The following is a 19,799-nucleotide window of genomic DNA, read 5'->3' as shown; positions in this document are numbered from 1 at the left end:
TATATGGTTCTAATATGGTTTTGTATTACTAGAAGGTGAACTGATACAATTGTGAAACGAATCCCAAAAAGGTACTGGAAAGTCAGCTGACAGTGCTGCTGTAGGACCCATTGTGAAATGACATGGGAGCGCCATTGACAGTGAAGTGGAAGTGCAGGTAAGAGTGAATACAGGAGGCATACAAGGTGTTCCATCTGAAACATGCTGCCCAGCCATGTTGTCGAAGCAGGTTCCCCGAGGTTCTGGAAGAAATGTTTGGATGAGATCCTCGGATCATTTGTCCACTAGCAAGTAAACGATTCAATTAAACAATTAAACTGTGCAGAAGGGCCTCATCCTGTTTGCAGCCTTTCTTGAGCTATTGTGTTCCGTTGACTTCTTATTGCAACAGACTCTAAACGATTCTTACAAAATGCATATTTAGTTAAAGTTTAATTAAGTACATTTTTTTTTTCTTGAAGCACTTTAACTCTAGAGACTGGGGTGAGGTTCCAAATCAGTCAGGTAGATTATTTTTCTTTTCAGATTTGTTTCAATTATCAGAATTTTGACAGTCAGACCTGGTGATCTGGCATCGCGATTTGCTGTATGTGCTGCACGCAAACAGACCTGATCCACTTGAGGTGGTTTAAGTGAAGGTGAACTATTTGATCAAGTCTTGCTTTTCCTCATTTCCCAACCATCCAGTGCCGAGTTTCACAGGTAGGGAGGAGGCTTTACAAAACCTCCAGTACTTTGGAGTGTGAGACATAACCGCGATTGTGTTGCACTTTAATTGACGGTATCCTGTGTTGTTTTCGGGCTCCTTGCATCTTGTGATAATGCAACTGTTTACACACTGAGAAGCTGAGAGGTGTGTTTGCAGGAAAAGGGAGAGCCTCTATCAAAGGCAGTGAATTATTTTCTTCCTGCTTCACATCCTGTAACAGTCTTGAGGTTGGTTTGAGCTCATAGTGGCATGAGATTTCATGTGGCAGTCATCCCTGAGAATTGCTACAGTAAAGGTTTATTCTCCATTGTCTGTGACATGATAGCCCGTGTTATGTCAAGCACTAACTTTGCCACCAGAGGTGGACCGGGATATTCTGTCATGTTTTGGTGATATAGTATATATATTGTAGGTGTACGATGCTAATTTCTAGTGTTACATTCTTGGACATATTGGTAGGAATGGGGCACTACAAACTTCAAACTTTTAAAATGACATGGTACTCATGGTTTAAACAAATACTACAGTTAACTATGCACACTGGTACATTTACAGTGATGACCAAGCTGCCTTTCTGAAATTCATCCTGCCATTATACATTAATGACTTCTATGAAGTGTCCAAAGGCAGCCTACGGGACAGTCTATATATACCCCTTAATGAAAGACTCATTTGTACTGTCGTTCGGAGTTTTCCATAGGAGGCAGCCATTTTGGCTCTTGTCAAAATGGCTGCTGACAGCTCAATAATTGAGAGGAGGTGTGGGCAGTGATAATCAAGGTTCACCTGAGAAACCCTGTAAAGGAAGGCAGAATGAGAGAGAAAGGGAGTGGGGGGGGAATGTGAGACTTAGTTTAGATGTGAAAGGTGAGCCGACTCAATAGTCTGTAGGGAGAACAGGTCTTAACCTGCCTCTGAATGGAGCAGAGACCGATCTCGAGAGAGTAGACATACTGTTTTCTTTTTTAGAACAATATAACCTACCAGAACAAAAATGTATGGCTCTGAAGCAAGGCTTCATCTATGGAATAGGGGTTTTGTAAGTGCAAAGCAGGTTGCAGTGGGGCCATGTTTTACTGCAATCTAATTGGACAATTTTCAAAGAGTCACAGTTGTGTGTTTTGGGAAACGTGCCAGTGATTATATGTTTGTATGGCAGCAGATGTAAGATTCTATTTATGCAGTTGTTCATAGCCAAGCTCTCCCCTTAGAAAATCTCAATTGTGGGTAGTGGGAGACTGAGCTGTCAGATGACCACTTCTTAATCTGAACAGTAGGGCTAGATTCCTCACCCCTGGGGGCCCGTCCTGACTGGGGGAGATTGGCCTGTGTGCTTTTCACAACCCCGAGCCAGTGACCTTGTTGAGTCAGCTTGCACTCCCTGGCAGCCCAGGGGTGACATTGAGCTCCATCGCGAGCTGAGTACCCAGGGAGGGAGAGAGGGAGGGCACTGCATGATGCAGCCTGCTCCAGCACTTCAGGGTCAACTTTGTTGTCCATCCTTTTTTTTTCCAACACAATTCTGCCCTGCAGTCATGTGTGAAATGCAAATCGTCTGTTCCTGTTGATGAGAGCGGAAAATATCGACATTCCAGGCTGGGTTTTAATGATCCGTTGATGTCGGCGTCATTGCAATTGAAGCCCAAATGGCATCCTTCCAAAGGTGGAGGGTTGTTGAGTTTTGCCAAGCTATACTGTATCTGTTCTTTCTGCCCCTCTTAAATTAGAGAACATTCTATTCTGTGTGACCCAACCTGCCCAAGATAGTGGACATTACTCAGTGTGCCTCATCATTTTTGAGGACAGTAAGGTAGTACTGGATACTGTACATACGTTCCAAACAAACCCATAGGTCAAAAATAACTTCCTTTCTCCTGGAGCTTTCACGTACCAAACCTGCAAAAGTGTCAAAGGTCCCATTCCATACAGATCTACTGACATCTTCCCATGAAAGGCACCATGAGCACAGTTAAAGCAGCTGAGGACAACAGCTTTCCTGTGCCTGTTCCAAATGGCTTGCTGGTATTTTTGCAATCACAGACGTAATGTCCGACCAGGAAATGCAAGAGTATCCTCAATATCAGGGTGGGCTTTCTGCACAGCTCAACCAACTGCAAAATTGGAGGAGATGTAGAAGCTACTGAAGAGCTTCCATGGCTCCAGGATTGTGTTTCCTGCTAGTAGTTTTGTTATTCAGCAGCCACTACCTGTGAACTCTTAAGTAATTCCTGCCTTAACCAGCTCTGCTCTTGCAGTCAGCGGTGCACCAACAGTTGTGGTGTTTTAGGAGAACATGTACAGTATACATCAGCCTTCTTTCCCCATGGCATGTTAAGGAAAAGCTCTGGAATGCGACATGGTTGTTTTAGTTCTGTTTCCAATGCAATAAGCAGATTGTTAGTGTTCTGTAAGATGAGCTCTGGTATAGGCTAATATGTGAAGTTGTAAAGTTTTGCCTAACTTCTAGCAATGACTAAGGGAGATTGTCATGTGGTCAATTCAACTATTACTTCATCTGTATCCTTATGGAAATAACCTACAGATTTGTAGAGTAATAACCTAGTTTTTAGTAAAGAGTAAGATATTTTTGTGAAGGCAGAGCAAATAGTAAAGTGGTAAAAAATACATTTGGCTTTTTTTAAGGGTATTTCCAAGATGCATGTCAGAGAAGGATCCACTACAGTCAGCCATTTACATTCACAGGTAATCTTCAAATTTAATGTGTGCCTGTGTGTTTTTATTTTTAAGTTCCAGTGATGAAAAATGACTTGTGTGGCCAAAGTGGTTTACAGAATGTGAGAGCTCCAGTTGTCAGCTCCAGGGTTTTCTGTGTTTACTATATAAAGTGTGGTGAATATTGGGGAAATGGAACGCGCTTAAGACAAGGTGATAAAAAGCAGGGACTTGACCTCCAGCTGGTGATCTGGGCTCCGTTGTGATCCAGAAAGTGGCACAGTGTGTTTCATGAGAGTAGGAGATGTTTCCAGGGGTATTCTGCTGGTTGTTTTGGAAGTTTGTCAGTTATAGACCATGCTGTACTAATGTAGCAACAGTAGGCACATGCCTGTTGTGTTTTCAAATTAAGTACAGCACAGACAGGGAGATCTTCTTTGTCAGCTGTTGCAGAACCTTTTCTATTATTTAGATGATCCACTTTGACAGAGAATGTAGCTGTGGAAAAGCAACACAGAGCTGACAGTAACTTAGCCTTTATTTCACAGGGCCTGGCACAGATGATGCTGGCATACTGCAAAAAACTCTGTGAATACACCAAGGAGACTTACAGTGTTTGTCATCTTTAGTCTAAGTTTAGATAACAGGGCTTTTGCTAATAATTTCTTATTCTGCTGAGGAGTTCACCCTCATTATTTATGAGGATCTTCTCATTTTATGTTTTGCTAGTTCCCATTTTTACCACCTTTTAAGATTTGCTTCAATTTTTCCCTGGTGGTTCCTACTTCCTTTTAGAAAAATTGACCAAAGAATAGAGGTGGATACCAGGTGGAGGAGAGAAGCAGAGCCCTTTAGTGATAACACTACAGACTCACAAACAAAATTATAATTGACTATACAATTCACGTAGGTCCACCCACCCCAAGAGTGGGTATCAAGATTGATCTAATTAAGCAAAAATGAGAAAAAATTGAATTCTATGAATAGTAAAATAAACATACTAGCTAAAACATTTTACCAGTGTTCTGCATTAAGAAGACAAAGCTTTATACATTGCAGAAGTAAATCTGCAGCTCTCTCTTTGTAATCTTCACAAGACAAATATATGAGGAGCTCATTCACACTCTGTTCTTCAAACCTCAGTAACAGCCATCATAATCTGCAAACCACCCACCTCAATGATGTATATTTCCCTGCCGTCTTGGCTGAAATTAAGGTCGTGTTCTGAAATAGATTCAAGCAGCGACTGTGCTCTTTCTCTGGCAAACCTCCACCCTCTCAATTTCATTCCATCTTAAGACAAAAGAAGTGACGCACAGAAACAAGAAAAACAACTATCTCTATGTGCTGGGCTGCTCTTCTCCAAACCTCAGCCCCCTGGGTGGTTAGCTTCTGTAAACGGGCTGTTATGTTTATTAAAAAATAAGCTAAGAGGAGGATGACTGATGTAAAGGATTTAAAAAGTCTTGCCCAAGGCAGGCAGATAGAACAGGAGGCAGACAGGAGATGCAGAACCCTATCAGAATATAATCCACATTCCAAAAAGCACACAAGAGATGTGTATTATCGGGCCTATTCAAAGACATGTAACATGCAAGATTACATCACTGCTTTGTAGGTCCTTCCTTAGTGTAGTCCATTGCTTTTCAACCCATTTAGCAAAATTTGTCCGATTAATATAATCTCTAGAACTCAATCGACAAACATACCCAGGGTCTTCGGGAATAGAAGCAGGCCCTTTCATCATTTCTTTGCTGTTCTGGTAAGGAAGGTAGCCCACATCACAGTGTAGGAAACAATCGATTTGATTATCCTGATCTGATTTTGACTAGAAGGAGTTGAAGATTGATTGGGAAGAGTACATGCATTAATGGGCCCTTTTGTGCATTCATGCGTTAGCAGAAACTTGCTCAATGCTGGTGAAGGCTACAGCAGTGTAGAGCCTATCTTGGAATAAGGGGCGTAGGCCTTGACTGCACCTAGATAGGGGGTACCGGCCCCTTGCAGTGGGAATACACACATTTTAGACTCATAAACTACTTTCGCCTGCAGCTAGTGTGCGGTGTCAGTGGAAACTGAAGAACAGATTTGCCAGAGCACAGTTGTCACTGATACAGGGTTATTCTACTTGCCTTGAATTCATCCCATCCTCTGCAGTGTTTGCATCATGCTATGGTACTATCATGGGGAGTCCTGGTTGCAGGAGGAAAAAGGCCGGGAATCAAAAGCAGTTATAGCAGGACTGCAGGGCTCAACCCACACCGGCAGTAATTTGCCTTGGGCCAATGGCGCCATGGGGGGCTTCACTACGCAGGAGCCTGGAGACCTGCTCCACACTGTTGATCCCCCCTCCAGCTGCTTTCTTCTGTTAGATAAATTCCTCGGTGGAAATTCTTTATACTTCTGTTTTTATTAATTTATTATATATATTTTTTTGCATTAATTAATCTAGCAATTTCCTTATACATGTTTAGAAAAGAAGACGCAGACTCATGTCCAGATACGGTGCTTGCATAAGTATTCGCCCCCTTCCAATTCTTGAATTCTTTTGGTTTTACAGGTTTTGACCACATTCAACTTATTTTACATAAGTGTTCAGCTTGAGCATTCAAAGTTTGTTCAATTTGATTAAATATTCACTTTTTAAAAGTATCCATTATTTGTCGCTCAATGAAATGGGAGGGGGGAAAAAGAGGTGAATACGTCTGCAAGGCAGACAACATTTTGATTACCGAATAGGATCAAGCCCTGCCCACAGACTAAGATACCCCTGTTTCTCTGTGGAGCAGCAAGAATTTTGAATTCTGTGGAGCAGCAAGAGTTCTGGTTCACATGGTATCATAAGCACAGTATCGGTCAATAGGAAATATTGATGGTCCAGCAGTATAAAGTGACCATAATCAAAGACAGGAAGAATATAGTAAGAGTTCACTTTTTATTTCTAATCCTTGGACCTGTGGCTTATGTATGTTTAAATGGCCTTTATTTTGAAGTTATGTATTTGTGAAATTTGCATCCCTGTTGTAGCTGTTGCATTATGTCTGCCAATTGTACAGCACCAGAAATATTCTATTGGCAGTTAAGGTCAAGTTCCTCAGATAAAAATAGAATTTATCATCTAAATACCAAAAGGCTAAATGATAAGAGCTCTGTAACGGCGATGGCATTGAACCTGTCTTTTCTGTTCAGCTTGACTGCATTGTCATTCATTCTGGGCTTGTGTGAATCATCTTCAGATCATTAAATCCTGAGCTGGAGAGGGATCAGGGAATGCAATTCCTCCTGCTAGCAGATTTTACCAGAGCAGAGAGCAAAAGAGAGTGTGAGAGAGATGGAGTTCAGTACCAAAGGCGGAGTGCGAGGCACGCTCCGAACTGAACAGTTCAACAAGGCTGACTGCTTAATCCGCCTTTAGCCGCTTAAACTCAATTATAGGAAGTGCTTGTTTGTTTTCCATGTATAATACAAGACATGTTGATGCAGCGATCATGCACAAATGTGTCTGAACAACTGAAGCTTCACCTTTTGCCATTCTGTGGAAATGCGGTCACGGTTGTCCTGGGTCAAATTGTGACATTGGGCTTGAAGGACGTTAACCTGCTCTCTAAGCAAGTACCCTTCTTCACTCATCCACTGAGGGATCCCTTTCCCCAATCCAGCAGCTTTTTCCACTTCATTATTGATGTAGGTTTTTAGTTTTAGGAAGTTTGTTCAATTAAGTGAGGAGCTCTCAACTCTGGTTCTAGAATGACACAGTGTTCATTCATTCCTGAGGGTTTAATTGAACAAACTGTCTTTAAGAGGTCATATTGAGGTTGTTCTATGTCTTTACAATTCACCCTTTAATCATTATTACAGACCATGACTCACCACGGTCTTTTTATTGCTTCCTTTTCCATAAAATATCCTGACCAGAAGACTAAAGTATTTTTCTTTGTCGTGTGGTGAAGAATTCCAACACTTTTTTAAAATGGGGTCAAAGTAGAGTATTATTAAAAGTGTATTGTGTTGGAAGGAAACCAATCGATTAACAGCCAAATGGACTTCAATAAAACATTGTGCATTCTGCACAGAGATCGAGTGGTGCAATGGCTTCATTAGGTTGAAAGCTTTGTTCCTCTCTGTTACCTCATTGTAAATTACGAAGCCTGCCGGTGGCTGTTTTGCTGTTCTTAGTTTACATTTGCCATGTTTATTTTGCCTGTTCCTTTATCCGAGATAACTTACTGTACATAAATCCCCATGTGGTCAGTGAAGCATCACAGTTTTGCAGATGACGGTAACTTCCACAGTGCAACACGCAGAGTGATGCAGGAGCTGCAACACTGTGTATGGAAATAAGGAATGATGCCACAGCCAATGGCTGTGCAAGCAAGATACCGTAACAACAACAACGTTTGTAAAGGTCTTTACACATAGCAGAGATCTACTTCATCACCAGCTGAAGAGCAGCACCCATTTCTCCACAAGAGGAGAATGGAATCACGATTGTAGCTCAAGGATTCAGAGCAAAAACATGAAAATATGAGAAAAAAAAAACACTTCTACAGTCGGGCAGCTTGGTGAGGTGCTGGCGGTGAATTGCAGCTTTTGAGGCAGACAGTTGGAAGTGATGTGTTTTGAATTCATGCATCCCTGAAGGGAGTGAGATTTAACAGTAGTGCACCACTTCTGCTTCAAACATGCAAAGAGGTGTAAAAGCAGTGTGTTATAGGTTATTACAATTTGATTTTTATTAATTACCCAGAATAACTCAAAAGCAACCATGCAGACGCCTTGCTAAGAGACACTGTGCAGGTTTGAGTAACTGTCCTAGCTCCAACTGCTTCTGTAATTCTGCTAAACATTGATTATAATCAGTTTACAAAAGCGTGGCTCATGCTGAGACCTTTTAGTGTGCAATGTTTAGTGTTCTTTGTAAACACGTCATTTGTCATTTTTTTCTTTTTGTTCTAGAAACCCTGTTAGTTTTCACCTTTTATGGTTCGCTGTAGATGTACAGTAGGAGAGTGAAAGGCAAACATTGTCCGTAGAGCAATGCTGTGAGTCAGAGAGAGTCCTGGGGTGCCTGAATACTGGCCACCAGGATCTGTGAAATACTGTCGGCTGTTAACATACAATATAACAATGGTTTTCAATAGCTACTGAATGAAGATATTAACTTCAGCTGAAATACCGAGAAAGCAAAAAAAGCTTGGAATGAGTATGGGTTTTTACTTGATGATATGTCTGTCGAAGGCTTTTATGGGATTTAAAACATCTGACACTTTAAGGTCACTGTGATTTGGACCCATCCAGTAAACACACTGCAATGGCAATAATGATGGCTCCTCACAGCTGAATGGCACTGAACACTGTCCTATACAGGGGCGACTTTATGTTTTGAAGGTGAATCACTTTGTAAAAATCTCCATTCCTGCATGCCGGCCCATCTAAACTAGATGCTCAATAATTTTCTGATTGGGTTTTTAGATGTCAATTTTCATAGAAACAGAAGATCAGAAAGAGATGTGTTGAGATGTTTAGGTAGTTTATACTGTAACGTTTGTGGAATTCAGCCAGTCCACCAGGCCCGGCATTTTGCAAACAGCACAATTGGAATCTGTAATGACTCAGGTCTTGAAGTGGTCAGGTCCTCTGTGTAAAATCTACTCCAGAATGGCATCTTCTACAGTATAGTGTCCCCTTTCCTAAACTGGAGTTTTTGTTTGGAGCTTTTGATTTAGAGGGAACGGTCCCACCTGTCTGCCTGTCCACACATCCTTCATCAGCCTGAGCTTCCATCCAGTTACTGTAGGTCACCTTGCAGAGTGAAAGGATTTTTTGTGTTACTAAATGCACAAATACCTGGAGAGTGTGTGCCAGTGTTGTTCTTGTATTCTGCTTTCTTCCAACAGTTCAGAAAAGCTTTTTAGCTGAAGGGCAGATGCCCCATGCTGTGGAGTCCTCAGACAAGATGCAAGTTTGTGAACTTCAGCACAACTTGAATTTAAAACATATTCCTGCCCACCACTACTCATGACTTCCATCCCCAGTCGTTTGGTTTTAGATGGCAAATTTCATAGAATAATCTTTTGCATATATTGAGCCCTCCCCTGTCAAACGAACACTTCTTGAAATGTTCACCAAGTTCCATTTGCAAACTGCTGGTACAATTTTGACTTGGTTTTGCCTTAAGTGTTGTGTATTCAGTCAGCTCTTTCATGGTTTCTACACACTTGCATTACACATGTACGGCACCATTCCTCTCTGGCCTTTACTCTCCACTTGTTACAACATTGCTGTGCTATACTAGCTGGCATTGTGCTCTTGCTCTTGCATACCTCAGTGTGAATGTGAAAACAGGCCCCCCCCTACAGTACCTCTTTTACAATTTCTGGTTTCCAAAACCTTTCTTAAATCAGCCTTCTGGATGAGCATCTGCATCCGGCCCTGCATTCTACACAAGGATAAGCCTAAAATATATTGTTAGTTTATTCCTACTGTGTACTACGTGGTGTGAAACAAATATCATATGAACAATCTTGAGCAGAAACCCAAACAAATCATCAGGCCTAAACCAGTGCCATATAGCATTTGAACCCTTAAATGCACTCAATGTTAATATTGATCACATTTCTGTAATATTATTCTCCAGGATATCCTAAGGTAATTTAAGACCATTTTGAATACATGTTTTTTTTGTCCATTGGTATTTTGTACTCTAGAAAGTATTTTTGGATGAACCTCAACAAAAGTGTTGAGAAAGTGTTAAGCTGAGAGTTGAGGTTTGGGTTGAACTAGGGTTAGGAAGACTGTAAGGCTGTTACTGTAAGTAAAATAGTAAAACTGTGATATTGCATTTGTTTCAAGAGTAAAACACCACATTTCAATGGTGAAAGCAATACCTCCCCTCCTGTATGCTTGCCAAGGGGAATCCTTTGGAATGTGAAGTGCTGTATAAATGCAATTAATGATCATTTCCATTTTCTGGGCCTGATTGTTTTGTTTTTCTCCTATTGTTTTTTTCTGTGGAGGGGTGTGTCTGCTGCTCACAGCCCTTGGATCAGATCAGCAGTTTCACAGGCTCATGTCCACAACAGGTCCGTCATGCAGAGGGCAGCTTGTGCAGGCGCTTTTATTTTTAACTTAAGATAACCAAATCCAAGAGCAATGTTGACCTTATCTCTGTCCTGCCCTTGGGCTTTGAAGAAACAGCTGTGGGGTTGTTATGCCTAACTGGTTCCCAGCGCAGGAGTCTGTGTCCATCTGCCTCTTGCCTCCTGGCTGTGAGCATTTATCACTGCACCTCCTAACACCAGCCTGACAGAACCAACCAGTTTGATTTTGTTGATCTAACCAGTAAATTTGAACAAAAGAGAATGACAAGACTGCAGCCTTGAGCCAAGATGACTGTTCTTCCTTATAAAGAACAACAGAATCAGACTTGCTTGCTCCTGAACTTGTCTTCATCATTAGGACAGGCTAGCGTGCAACCTGCCCATCCAGGACCTGTGATACATCACCCAGTAGAATTCATTATGTCGTGTAAAGCTTGCTGAGTCCCAAGATCAGGAACTCAACAACTACATAATGCTTGGCTATGGAGCCTTCATTCATTCTCCATTCTGGATGATCCCATTTCTTCAGGGATACACCTCCACAACAGTACAGGCGCCCTTGACATTACAGCAGCTGATTTGATGTGCTGTTCCTTCTTAGATGCAGGCTTAACTTTATGGGCTACTCTCTTCTAAGGCTCTTGGGTACCATTAACCGTGGCAGTTTACAGAGAGAGTTCTTTTCCTTCTCATAAAATTCCTTACACTCAGAGCACTCCAAGATTCACTCATTCATCCCAGGTGAATTCGAATTCGGATTCAGCAGCTCTGTCTATTTGTGCATCCAGGTGGATGCTGCACATTGGTGGTGATGGAGGGGAGTCCCCATTACCTGTAAAGCGCTTTGAGTGGAGTGTCCAGAAAAGCACTATATAAGTGTAAACAATTATTATTATTAGTAACTCGGCAGCCATTTTGGCTCAAGAGTGCCCGGGTTTGAGCCAAGATGGTTTCCTTCCCAAGAGAAATCATCTTTGTCTCCATCACAGCTCTACATTTGCAGTTCTCAGTTGGGTTGTGCTTATTTGCGAACAAGGGTAGGTTATGGGGTGAAGTAAAATGAGCAGGTAGGCAGGTGGGTGAGCTTTGGCCTGTGGCCTGAGGCCAGAGCTCTACACAGTGCATTGCTGGATGGGTCTCCCGTTCCTCTCCTGTTGCCTACCTGTTAGCTCAGATGTACCATTCTCTCCAGAGCGAGATTCCGATCTGATCAGGGCTGCCTCCGCTTACCTCAATCTGTTCAGGGAAAGGAGAACAAAAACAGCCCTGGGTTGAGTCTGCCTGTGCAAATACAGAAAAGCCACAGTAACTTGCAGGAGAGGCATCTTGATCAATCCCTCTGTACTGTGTGTTTTAAAAAAATGCCTCCAGAACTCCAGAGTTGTGGAATGACCAACATAGATTAATGTTTTTTTTTCAGGTACAATGAAAAGTCACAAAAATGCTGACTTCATGTAGACTTCATTATTATGATTATAAGTGTCTTATTTCTCAAGCAAAAAAAAAATTGCTGTAAATATTTTAGGTGTTCAGGTTCCTTGTTGTTTAAAACTTGGTAGCAGTGTGTCATAGACGGAGATATATCAACATAAAGATGCTGCTGCAAGATTAGCATGCCCCAGAAGGGCCTGAGGCCTAACAAGTCTCAATTCTAGTTTCAAATGCATGTTACATAACATGCAACAATACCAATAGGAGTTTAAAAGCAAGGAGACTATCGCCAGCACGAAACTGCTGTTTCACAATTAACAATCTAGTGAGATATACAGCACGAGGGCAGAAAAATGAGCTTTTAGTAGAAATCACAGAGAAACATGATCTCAGATGGAGAACTCGAGGGGAGAATGAGGTACAGTATTGTAGCAGCAAATGTGAAAGACAGGCTAATTTATAATTAACTCTGGGGGGGGGTGTTAGACATGCACAAAAATTTTCACCTAAACCATTTTATAATGAAAACACTCCTAAGTGCCTGTGTGGGTGTTATTTTTTTTTGCTCTGCTTTCATCTCCCTGATTCGTTTGAGACTGGTGCCAGAGAGCTGCCTGTCGCAGTCTAGGTCTCTTCGTGGAAGTAGCCACCTCTCTCTCTCTCCCCTCCCTCCCTCTCTCTCCCTCTCATCTCCAGCCTCACAGAGCAGGGGGAGTCTGCACACTCGTCAGTTCCCCTGCCGCATCACCACAGACGCACGTGCTTTCTGTTTATTGCCTCTCAGAACAAGCCACCCAGGCGCGTTCTCCCAGGGTAGGCTGTTCCTCGCACACAGAGGCCGAGGACGAGAGAACAGGAGACACGAGCACAAAGAAACCAGCCTAAACCACATCACAACAGGTAGGAGACTTTATTTATCATCTGCATGGCGATCAGCTGTGGGCTTTAAACTGCACATTCTGTTCAGCACCGTGGAGTTATTTTTAATTTGAATTCTTTAATCTGGATGTGCTGCCGGTATGATCAGGGGAGCTGTATTGCAGTCTTACACCCAGATTTCTGAGCTCATGTGTTACATACTAGTCCATAATGGGCAAGACTGGCATGGCGTCAGTGTTCCACGATCTGCGATGGCATCAGGACACCATCAGGTGAATTAATTAACCCCTGAAGTTCTGCTTTAAATGGGAAATCTAAACACTGGATATGTATCAAAGTAAAGACCTTATCAGAATACCCTCTGTAATGCCATGCTTCTCCTCTGGCTAAACAGGAGATTCTGAAATTCAACAATACAAATTTTAGTTTTGAATCCAGTGTCTCTTATTTTTACTGGTTTTATAAATATTGAAGTGACGGGCAACTTTGTCAAAATGTTCGTAAAGCACAGCTCAGTTTATCAAGTGGAATACAGGATATACACAATTCCTCGTTAAGTGGTTTCTTTTTATAAGCAAAGAGCTAAACACTTCTAAATTGTTAGGAGGCATTTAGGTTAAAGCTGTTGTTCTGGGGATATAAGTTTGGCAGGAGGAGATTGCTATGTACAGCACTGAAATAAAAAAAATATTGCACAATAAATTGCTTGAGAGATGTGACATTTCTGGATTATTGAAAAAAAACAATTTAAAAACCTTCACAGGCCCTGTTTTTCATCTGCCTTAATTCACAAGCAACGTTTTTTATTTGCTAGTATCAGATTATCTGGAGCCCCACATGGGGCTGTGATGGTGTAAGGGAATCTTCAATGAAAACCTTTATTAAAAAAACATTATACAAAGGAAAGATCTGGATGAACATAAAGATATTTAACTCTTTCTCCATTTCAAGAATCCAATATTGTTTGGAAAACATGAAAGAAAATGATCGTGAAGCTGTCCGATTTAAAATTTCTTAATTAGTATTTACATGCAAACTATGTGATATTTGTAAAGATATCTGAAATAATTTGTATGAAGCTGCTTTTAATCCATCTAACATAATACAGGCTGGATATGTGATGCAAGAGTGACATGCTTGATTAAAAAAGATCAAACCAAAGTCATTTACATAGCAAATGTTGGAAGGGGTTTGTTTTTAACAGACTAGTCTTTGTGAAATCTACTGGGAAATCAGGAATACATCTAAGGAGAAATAGTTGAATATTTTCCAGATTCTGTTGCATGAAAAGTATAAAAACCCTTTATCTATACAACTCGCTAAACACAACAATCGTGTTAATTAGAAGTAGTATGTCTCAAATAATTACATTTTTTTAATTTAATTTTTATAGAATGCTCAACTACCCCTTCTGTTTCTTTATTCTCTTATTCTTCACTATCCCCAAGTCCTCATGCTCCCAAACGTGTACTGTAAGTAGTAGAGTAATTCCTTGAATATGACGGATATTAACCGTCAATCAGATAACTGAAAGTAGCAGTGCTGCATTGCCCACAGGAAGGTAGCCCTGATATTAACCAAGCATATACTGTAGGTGCGCAGTCAATCACAGAAATGCCTTCTGAGTTTTATTGTTAGAGGTGCCCCCTGCTGGGCCAACCTGCTCCTGCAGTGCCGGCGTCCTCAGCTAGGTTGGTGGTATAGTATGACCGGACACTGCCGGACAAAGTCAGCACCACCACACAACACCACCCGGGATTTCTGGGACCCGTCAACACTCTGGAATGAGAGACCAATATCAGGGGATGAGCCGCTTGTGGGTTCAGAAGAGTTTGATATGGAAAACTCTGGCGATGAAATCCCTCTTGCTTCTGTTCCTGGGCAATCACAGCTCTGCAGGCTTTCAGATAATCAGATGGGACATCAAAGCTTTAAATCAAGCTGTCATTTTGATCAATAAGGCAGAGCGAATCCCCATGTCACCCTGTACCTGGAGACCCAGGAGTGAGTATTTCTACTCTTATTTGATTTTCATGCCGCTAGGAAGACATGCAACCCGACAGCATAGATGCCTAGTCAATCCCACCTTTTGAGGCTTTTGAGCTTCAGGCTGTGATGCCCAGGATGTTTCAATTGATTTTCTTTTCTTGACTTCGTTTTTTTGTCATCCCACTCTCTCACTGTGACACGTCCAGGCAGATTTAATATCTCTTAAGAAGACGACCATCCAATTACGTCTATGTTGCACAATCTGAAGAAGAAAGCATATGCAATTGAGTTCTTTAACAGAATTCTGAATGTTATATTTTTAATACAGTTGTAAATTATTTAGTGATCTCTCTATAAAAGGTGACTTGGATAACATTGTATTTATAATCTTTTGTGTATATACAGTAGCACCTTTCATGACATCATGACATGATCTGCAGCACATTAAGCAAAAGCATTAGAAACCTATTGGATTAATACCCATTTTAATACAATTAATAGATTTAAAAGCTAGAGAATATTTTTAAATTTAAATGATATAGGTGTAGGCGGAGTTAACTGTACAATGATATATTCAAGGTGTCCTGTAGCATTTTTAATTTTCTTCTGAAATCCACAATCAGAGCAATTGCTGTGCTGTTAATATAAACTACACAATGGCTGTGTAAAGTGACATCATATCATATATAATGTATGTAAATTATTCTAGTTACATATATTGTTAAGAGAGGTACAAGAAAAAAGTTGGAATCAATGTCATGCAGTTATCTACAGCATGCAAAGCAATGTATGATACCACAAGACATTAAAGAGACAGACCCTTCTGTCCTCCTTCATTCTTTAATATAGAAAATATGTTATAAAAGCTATATGGGTAATAGGAGCTTTGTTTTAACTACAGATTTGCCTTACTTTTTAAAAAACTTTTCAACATCCAACTCTTTTGCTTTGTTCAAATAGATGGGGCCTGATCTGGATTGTTATGGAGTTCCTCTGTAAAGACTAACAGCCACGTATCAGAAACTGCTTCAGACAATGTACGTAATTCTAATGCCTGTGGCTCATTTCATCTTGTGTCTGGGTCTCTGTTCGCTGAAGCCAGTTTTATTTTAAACATCATCAGTCATATCTACTGTGTTATTGACAGTGATGCCATGGACACGACTTTCTTAGCAAAGATCAGACCTTTTTTATTTTTTTGGGGTGGGGGTGAGATGGGTGTCTGGGTTGGCACAGAGTCATCAGATATGTCTGAGATGCTGTCACTTTCTTTAGTTGGTTTAAACTACCACTCTGTGTGTAAAACCCCATAGTTAATCCATTTGTTTGAGAGCATGTTCCAGTCATAGTCTCGTGAAGACATTTCTGTTCCATTGTTGTGTCTGCTCTCCAATCAAATAGCATGTATGCTGGACGCGTAGGTTGGTTGCCCTCGTTGATCAACGCCATCTCAGGTCCTGGCATGGGTTATGAATCAGGAGAGGGGTTGTCAGTGTGTTTGCCTGCTAAGGGAAAGAGGCTTTGAGCAGTACACAGAATGTGCAGTTTGGCTCGACTTGTTGGGTCCCAGGGCTATGTTCTTTTCACACCATCTCCGATAAGACCCAGCACTCGCTGATTTCACACAACACTTTTAAAACATGCCACAGACACGGTCCTTCTGTAGCCTTCCTATCTGGCTGGAAAACAGCAGAGCTTGTGCACTGTCCTCTCCATGCTGATACCACAGGACCTGGATATTCTGCTGCACACTTGAAGTACTTTCTGGGGTGGCGTGAGTCTGTGACTTATCTAGACTTGGGGTGACTTCCAATCAGAAGGCCTGGCTGCAGCTGGGCCCAGAATCCACTTCAATAAAGGCAGAGAGAGAGAAGGAAAACCTGACTATGACTACAAAATGGGTGCCACTTGTCTCAATCTTTGCTGGTTCATGCCTGTGCAGCAGCTCCTTTTCGTTTTCTGGCTTTTGAGGAAGTTCCATCATGCTCTGTGCAATGGTCAGGCTGTGTTTCCCTCAGCCAGTCAAGTTGGTGCCAAATCGGTGCCAGGCTGTGATTTTTCCAGGCCATCCAACATTACAGGGTTTCTCAGAGTCTGTGGAACCTCTATTGCTAAGAAAGAGGACCAAAAGTGCAATTGCACTAAAATATGTCTGCACTGGCTTGCTGAAAAGTTCAATTCACAAATCAGGTGTTTATTACAAATATTTAACTATAAATTCCAAGTACCAGGTTACATTTTGTTTATACCAGCTTATACCACAAGCTGACATCGATAGCCTACGTCATGAGCAATAAGCAGCATATTTACATAGGTCACAAACCATTTAAACTGTGTCTAGACGTAGAGTGAATAATATCATGCTGTGAAGGACAATCGGGACTTTTGGTGGTGTAGTCTTATTATCGGAAAATGTACCATTCATGTTACATACAGCTGGAAAAGAACATTTCTGACGATTTTTGTCGAACTGTCTGTTGAATCAGTGATGGACAGATGTCCATCAAGTGCTTAGCTGGTCTTATTTGGGCTCCCTGGCTTGAATGGCAAGCTGAGCTCCAAGTGCAGGGGCTCAGAGGGAATCAGAGGAGTTTGGGGGAGACAAGGTTTGCTTTAGTTTCTGGGACGGACTTGCTGCAGAGCAGAAGAAGTACAGCTCAAGGGGAAAAGGGAATTCCCTGCCTAGTCAGTGCTCTGGCGGCTATGAAATAAATAAATAAAATAGCTCTTCAGTTCAAGGAATTGACACTGAGCGTTGGCTCAGCGTAGGAGTACTAAACAGGCAGGGAATTGACCTAAAGTAAAGAACACAACCAGATGATTGGGGTGAGCCTGATTGGGAAATTAATGGAGGCTGATCACACCCTGAGCGCAAGGAGTTAGCTGTGAAAATGCCAGTGTCACTCACAAAGTATGAGCTGGAAACATCTCTATAGAACTCATCCTGACAAGACATACTGTATGAATGTCTTATGTATCCTCTAAGGTATATAGATTAGATGAATGATATGAGCTGCTTTTAGCATCTTGAGGTCCTTAAATGTTTGAACCTTTAGCACCTCATTGGTTTGTTTTCACCGTGAAATGATCAACTGTGCCATTTCTGTATCTCTGGTTGAGATACATGTATACAGTACTTTTACTGACTGTTCATCCAGTTGCGTGCTTTGCGTGCTTTGCATTCAGTATTGATCAGAAATGCCCGTGATCATGCAGTCATAAACCCTGCAGGTGCCCAGATTCTTGCCACACAACACAAAATTACCTTGAGCAATCCACTGTCTGTGATACATTGATATTGGTCACAGACACCAGCACTGATTTGAAATATATGGAAATTTTTCTTAATGCTGAGTAATATGTAAAGTGGAGTCCGATATGATTTTAGCAACACCCAATTAATTCACAGCTTGGCTAAATGAGCTAATTTCACAGTCTGGTTGGCAGATGAAACCTTGAAGACTAAAAACACTTAGAAAAATTTCTCGAACATTGTGAATGTTGAAAAGACAGCAACATACTGTATAACAGCCTTATTCTTTGTTTCATCAAATGCACGAATGGCTGAGCCTGAATGTCACTGTAAAGAAATTTCAAAACAGCAGTCAAAAAAGTAAAAGTATTCTCTCGCACTCAATTGTAAAGCACACCAATTAATTTTTTATTTGGACATCATAAAATGTGTATTTATCTAAAGATCAATTAGAAAAAACATTAAAAAGAAAAAATAGTGGCTTTTTATGTGGGTAAGACACAAATAACAAGAGTCTTTACCAGGAATAGACACCATGTCAGGGACACAGTTAAGGAATCACAACAGCTGCAGCTTCTGAGAAGAAAGCTGAGGACGACTATTTTCACAGTGTGAAAAACTGAGGCTGGCCTGCTCGTAAAAGGTTGGAAGTGAAGATGTGTGCAAACTTTATCTCACCAGCTCTGGTTAAGGGCTTGTCGTGGTGATTAACAGTTGTCAATTCCACACTGGGGCGGTGTGTGCGGGAAAAAAAAAGATCCTTGTGAACCGCTTAAATCTGAACTGTCAACGGGAGATAGGACTTCTGTTAGGACTGCGACTCAAGCCTATGAAGAGTTAACTCATCCCCATTCACCTGCATTCACTGAGAGTGTGTTTGTTTTGCAAGAATAGAGATGACCATTGAGAGGCTCATGCTGTCTTACCTTCTGCCCATTTGGCAGGGGGTTTGAATAGAGAAGGGTGGGTGGGCAGTACTTTAGCTGGTGTTAATGTCACAAGCGACAAATGAAAATAAGTAAATGTCAGCTTTGGCCTAACAGTATGAGTCCTTTGAGATGCTATTGATTTCCTTCTAGTTAAAGCCATTGTTAGGGACATCAGCATCAATCAGATCAATTTCTGTGCCTTTGGCCATCCACTGCCATTGGCACACAGAACCAAATCAGCTTCATTATTTATGTGTGTCATCATTGTCTCTAGGACAGCAAATAGGACTTGGAGCTTCTGGGGATGGACAAGTTATATTTGTGTTTTTCTCTGTTTTTCCATGTGGTAATAGATCAGTCTACCTGTTTTTGTCAGCCCTGGATTGTGAAACAAATTAAATTCTGTTTTTATTCCCAACCTTGTACAAGTGTGTCTCTGTTTTTGATTGATACAGAGAGAAATGGGATGTAGATGTTTGTAACAGCAGTTTCTAGAGAGAATGTACAGTAAATGTTTCACCTCCTGTTTATATGCTACATTCTTTGTAACATGCCCAAATGTCTCATCAGGCTTTGCATTAGTTTGCATTTCAAGCTTGTGAGCATTCATTTAGGCACTATAGACCTAAAGGCTATTCTGCCACAGATGATTGAGCAAAAGAGCAAAGGTAAGAAGTATTTGAACAAAATAAATAGGAAAAGAGATTTGATTTCTGTGAGTTTAGTGATCCATAATAAGAAATTCATCACACCTCTTAGTACTTTAAAGAGCAACCGGACTAGTTTCTGTTATGAAAAAAAAGTTCTACTCAGATAAGGAGAATTTAATCTTTTTA

General features: G+C 41.2%; 1 protein-coding gene across 4 annotated transcripts in view; it reads left to right on the top strand.

Annotated features, from left to right (window-relative positions):
- The first annotated feature begins 12,584 nt into the window (after positions 1-12,584).
- Positions 12,585-19,799, top strand: part of ndrg4 (NDRG family member 4) — a 68,654-nt gene continuing 61,439 nt past the window's right edge. Inside the window, exons 1-2 of one of the 4 annotated variants that reach the window (XM_015368053.2) lie at positions 12,585-12,813; positions 15,742-15,818. In XM_015368053.2, coding sequence (XP_015223539.1) covers positions 15,817-15,818 — 2 coding nt within the window. In that variant the 5' untranslated portion in view covers positions 12,585-12,813; positions 15,742-15,816. The remainder of the gene's footprint in view (positions 12,814-15,741; positions 15,819-19,799) is intronic. The other 3 variants (XM_015368054.2, XM_015368055.2, XM_006641181.3) reach the window with 3 other exon arrangements.

This window comes from Lepisosteus oculatus, chromosome 20 (genome assembly GCF_040954835.1).
Source record: "Lepisosteus oculatus isolate fLepOcu1 chromosome 20, fLepOcu1.hap2, whole genome shotgun sequence".
NCBI classification, from domain to species: Eukaryota; Metazoa; Chordata; class Actinopteri; order Semionotiformes; family Lepisosteidae; genus Lepisosteus; species Lepisosteus oculatus.
The sequence above is the reverse complement of the archived record's forward strand: the minus strand, read 5'-3'. Positions and strand labels throughout refer to the sequence as shown.